The 5,417-nt window shown below is 43.1% G+C and overlaps 1 protein-coding gene across 4 annotated transcripts in view; it reads right to left on the bottom strand.

Annotated features, from left to right (window-relative positions):
• Nucleotides 1-570: 570 nt before the first annotated feature.
• plekhg5a (pleckstrin homology domain containing, family G (with RhoGef domain) member 5a) overlaps nt 571-5,417 on the bottom strand; it is a 70,229-nt gene continuing 65,382 nt past the window's right edge. For all 4 annotated transcript variants that reach the window (XM_076268119.1, XM_076268118.1, XM_076268117.1 and 1 more), the window contains one exon: nt 571-5,351. In XM_076268119.1, coding sequence (XP_076124234.1) covers nt 5,342-5,351 — 10 coding nt within the window. In that variant the 3' untranslated portion in view covers nt 571-5,341. The remainder of the gene's footprint in view (nt 5,352-5,417) is intronic.

A 5,417-nucleotide genomic window follows, 5' to 3' on the forward strand; every position in this document is an offset into this window, starting at 1 on the left:
AGTCTCCCCTAGAGTTAGATAAGTCTCCCCTAGAGTTAGATAAGTGAGCTCCGACCCCTCCGCCATTAATATTTTAGCAGGACAGTCGAGGGCTCAAGGGGTTTTCATAATTTGCATTATTGTTCACCATGGAAATCAAATAAATAAACACAACAATAACACTTCCATTCTGTCTTTTTATTGAGTGTGTTTGGTAAACAACAAACAAATCTGAGTTTAGCTTTGCCTTTCCAAGCACAAGAGCATATGTGGATAATGGACAGATCTGCCGTCCAATCACAAGAGCATATGGATAATGGACAGATCTGCCGTCCAATCACAAGAGCATATGTGGATAATGGACAGATCTGCTGTCCAATCAGGATGATCGTGTGCATGATTAACAGAATCAAGTTGAAGCCCTTTTAGTGCTGAAGCATAGTGGGCTTAACTTCAATCCCACTAAGACACAAACAGCAAGTCCAACATTACCGTTAAAAGTCTAACGTTATAAAATATATAAAACAAAGCTAGCTTAATAAATATTATATTTACAGTACAATTCGACAAAGCGCAAATGCATGCATTATATTTACAGTACAATTCGACAAAGCGCAAATGCATGCAAGGCTTTTGATAGCTGTGACTTTGGTATATTATGTGGTCCAAGACTGTTAACTAATGAAGCTTTGGCTTATTTTATCCCATGTCTGTCCAAGCCTGCATGCATTTAGCAGAATATTAAATAAGATATGTAAAGTACACAAGACCTGTGACTAGTCGTGAGTCTCATCGCAAAACCTAGACGTCCCTGGACATTAGCCTCTGCAAGTCCAGGTCAACATGGTCAGTCAGGATTAGTTCAAGCACAAGGAAATGTTTTTTAAAATGAGACACTTCATCAGTTGGCCAGCAAGTGGCAGCAGATCTCAACATTAACAAAAAAACCTCACAGCACCACAGGCACTGGCTCTCTGGAAGACTTTAGATAGAACCCTCACAGCACCACAGACACTGGCTCTCTGGAAGACTTTAGATGGAACCCTGTCATGGATGGTGCTTGTGTATAGCCCTTCAGGGAACCATTTGGTGAAGAACTTCAGAGGAGGATTCCCTTTTTACAAAAAAGGCCACTATGAATAAGCCTGGAGATACAGCATTTCTGCAAGCGAGCCTCCTGAGGAGGAAACCTTAAGCAGAACCCTACTGATGGCCTCCAGCCTTCCCATAAGCCCCTGCTGTTTTCCCACAATCCCCTGTGGTTTTCCCACAACCCCATGCGGTTTTCCCACAATTCCCTGCTGCTGCCTTCAGAGTCGCCTTTCTGCTGTCACTACTCACTCTGACCGTCAGTAACGACATCAGGTGGAGTCTAAGCACTGCTCAGTTTGGGCGCACATCGGAATGGCTGGTTACACCAGGAGTTCTAGTACTGTTGGTTTGGGTGTGTAGTGTTCTAGTGTTCTAGTACTGTTGGGTTTGTAATGTTCTAGTACTGTTGGATTTGGGTGTGTAGTGTTCTAGTACTGTTGGGTTTGGGTGTGTAGTGTTCTAGTACTGTTGGGTTTGGGTGTGTAGAGTTCTAGTACTGTTGGTTTAGGTGTGTAGTGTTCTAGTACTGTTGGGTTTGGGTTTGTAATGTTCTAGTACTGTTGGGTTTTGTAATGTTTTAGTACTGTTGGGTTTTGTAATGTTCTAGTACTGTTGGTTTGGGTGTGTAATGTTCTAGTACTGTTGGCTTTGTAATGTTCTAGTACTGTTGGGTTTGTAATGTTCTAGTACTGTTGGGTTTGGGTGTGTAGAGTTCTAGTACTGTTGGTTTAGGTGTGTAGTGTTCTAGTACTGTTGGGTTTGGGTTTGTAATGTTCTAGTACTGTTGGGTTTTGTAATGTTTTAGTACTGTTGGGTTTTGTAATGTTCTAGTACTGTTGGTTTGGGTGTGTAATGTTCTAGTACTGTTGGGTTTGTAATGTTCTAGTACTGTTGGGTTTGTAATGTTCTAGTACTGTTGGGTTTGGGTGTGTAGTGTTCTAGTACTGTTGGATTTGGGTGTGTAATGTTCTAGTGTTCTAGTACTGTTGGGTTTGGGTTTGTTCAGTTCATTTGTTTTCAATTGGAATGTCCTAACTGGACGCGATGCAACACAGTGCTGTGCAGCGCAACGTTTTGAAATCAGAGGCAATAGAACGGCATATTTAATCAGACGCAATAGAACGGCATATTTAATCAGACGCAATAGAACGGCATATTTAATGGAGAGAGTGGACAGAGAGTGGGCTATGAGTGGACCCCAGTCTGATCCTCACATGCAGTCAGGACAAGCTGTTTGGCTAAATCCCCAAATCCTCCCTCAGGTCGAAGCCCTAAACCTCAAACACATAAACATCAGCTGGTCGAGGCCCTGAACCCTAAAAGACGTGGACATCAGCTGGTCGAGGCCCTGAACCCTAAAAGACGTGGACATCAGCTGGTCGAGGCCCTGAACCCTAAAAGACGTGGACATCAGCTGGCTGAAGCCCTGAACCCTAAAAGACGTGGACATCAGCTGGTTGAAGCCCTGAACCCTAAAAGACGTGGACATCAGCTGGTTGAAGCCCTGAACCCTAAAAGACGTGGACATCAGCTGGTCGAGGCCCTGAACCCTAAAAGACGTGGACATCAGCTGGTCGAGGCCCTGAACCCTAAAAGACGTGGACATCAGCTGGTCGAGGCCCTGAACCCTAAAAGACGTGGACATCAGCTGGTCGAGGCCCTGAACCCTAAAAGACGTGGACATCAGCTGGTCGAGGCCCTGAACCCTAAAAGACGTGGACATCAGCTGGTAAGTGATGGAGTTGGAGAGGGTGTACCGGGACACCACTGGCACAGTGCCACGTTGACACGCCACGTTGCAATCCCATTTCCTGTTTATGGCACGCTACGTTGCAATCCCATTTCTTGTTTATGGTATTATTCATTTTAAGCTTCTAGGCTTCATCTAATGGTGAACCTGTGTCACAACACTATGACATATTGATGATTCCCTTAGGTTAGTGTTATCCAAACTTTGTTTGTAGTGTTACATTTCTGTTGGAGTTTGGAGTGTAATGTTGTAGAGTGTTGGGGTCCACGACAGAGCAAAGTCGTTGAGTTCTAGTCCTGATGAGTTTGGGGGCATTAGGTTCTAGTCCTGAAGAGTTTGGGGCATTAGGTTCTAGTCCTAATGTGTTTGGGGGCAGTAGGGTGAATCCTGATGAGTTTGGGTGCAGTAGGTTGTAGTTCTGATTAGGGCTGTCACTTTTGTGGAAAAATCCTGTTCGATTCTTGAGACATAATTGTTCATTGAATCGATTGTAAAATTGATTTTTCATGTCTAAAGACGTTTAATTTTCAACGCCAAATATAGGCCAATCCACGAACAACTAACAGGCATTAGGACGAACGTAAAGGGGGCGCTTGAAGACGCACCAGCCAGCAATATTTCTGATGATTTCTTGGCGTGAAGTTTCGTGCACAACGACAAACAGGAGTGCAACATTCTCGAAAAACAATAAGCAGAGTGGGCTGCCATAACATCAGACAACCACTTAGGTACAATATTTGACAGTGAGCTCAAGTTTCATGTAAACACTGAGACAATTGTCAAAAAGGGACAACAGAGAATTCATCTGCTGAGGAAGCTTAACTCCTTCAGTGTCTCTAAAACCATTCTACGTAACTTTTATCAGTCTTTTATTGAGTCATTTAACTTTTTCTTATTTATGTTGGTTCAATAGCCTATCAGTCAAAGACAAGAACAGTCTCAGCAGCATTGTTAACACTTCATCAAAGATTATTGGAACACAGCTAAATAGTCTGAGTGCTCTGTTTAACAAACAGGCAGTCCAAAAGGCTAAAAGTATCATCAGTCAGCCTGATCATGTTTTAGGTGGTGAATTTTCATTAATGCCCTCTGGGAGGCGCTATTATTCTGTCAGGACAAAAACAAAAAGGTATTCTGGATCCTTCATCCCTACATCCATTAGATTATTAAATAAGGTTGAAGGGATAGAGTACACTACTGAAAATTTTGATTTACTGAGCGCTGTTCATCACTGACAGGACAGGGTGCCTGACTGTATGTGTGTGTTAAGATGTATATGTCTTTTATCTTCTTATTTATTTTATTTTCTTTAGGTCTTGTATTTCTATATTTTATTTATTTATTTATTTATTGTAGATTGATGGAGACCGGATCTGCAAACTTAATAGCCCACTGACGGGATTAATAAAGTTTTCTGAATCTGAATCTGAAGAACATTACTGCAGGCTTCAACGTGGCTGCGTTTACAATTAGAAATATCAAACAAATTTCGCCTACGTAGAACTCACGACTGCACAGTTTGCATACCGCTTTGTCCTTCTCCATAGTTTGATCTACCCAAAACCCGAAGTGCTTCCATATCGAACTCCTCAAGTTATTAGGGCCTATCACTCGTCTCTCTCATGCACATACACACACACACACACTACACATACACACACTACACACACATTAGGGCTTATCAGTCGCCTCTCTCATGCACATACACACACACACACTACACACACACACACTACACACACATTAGGGCTTATCAGTCGCCTCTCTCATGCACATACACACACACACACTACACACACACACACTACACACACATTAGGGCTTATCAGTCGCCTCTCTCGTGTCGCACAGGTTGATCACGTTGTCCTCCATTTTTTGGCAAAACACCAGCAGCACAGCAGCTGATTGAAACAGCTGTTTCCGGTGCGTAAAATTGGTGGGAATTTTCTTTTTAGCTTTCGCAATGCCTACTGCACTTCGGAATTCTTTATTTTCTTTTTAGCTTTCGCAATGCCTACTGCACTTCGGAATTCGTTGTTATTTTTCTGCTTGTTTGTGAGTTTTGTTACATCTATCTTTTTTATTTGTTTAATTCGTTTAAAATGAATAGTGTACATATTTGGTTAAAATCGATTCCCTATTTTAGTTTTCGAAACTTGTGTTGGTTGGTCCAATCGATTGTGCAATCGATTTTCGAACGTAAAGTGACAGCCCTAGTTCTGATGAGTTTGGGGGCAGTAGGGTGAATCCTGATGAGTTTGGGGGCAGTAGGGTGAATCCTGATGAGTTTGGGGGCAGTAGGGTGAATCCTGATGAGTTTGGGTGTGCAAGTCTTTCTCTCAGATCCACACAGGCTGATATGTGTGACGTCGCCCTCTGGAGGTGAGGTCGTGTCCTTCATGTGGTGGTCCACACTGCTGTTGCCATGCTACTGTTGCCATGCTACTGTACGGTGCGTCTGTCGAGAGTTCCACCAGAAGACCAGCTCATGGAGGTCCCTCGTCCAGGGCCTGGAGAGTTCTACACCTCCCTATAAGAAGAACAACATAAGAACGTCAGAGAGCTTCAGAGGGTTCTACACCTCCCTATAAGAGGA

Source organism: Alosa pseudoharengus, unplaced genomic scaffold (assembly GCF_046254945.1).
Source record: "Alosa pseudoharengus isolate Yale_2024_CS ecotype anadromous, Long Island Sound unplaced genomic scaffold, YU_APseudo_1.1 YU_APseudo_1.1_scf_5, whole genome shotgun sequence".
Taxonomy (NCBI): domain Eukaryota; kingdom Metazoa; phylum Chordata; class Actinopteri; order Clupeiformes; family Clupeidae; genus Alosa; species Alosa pseudoharengus.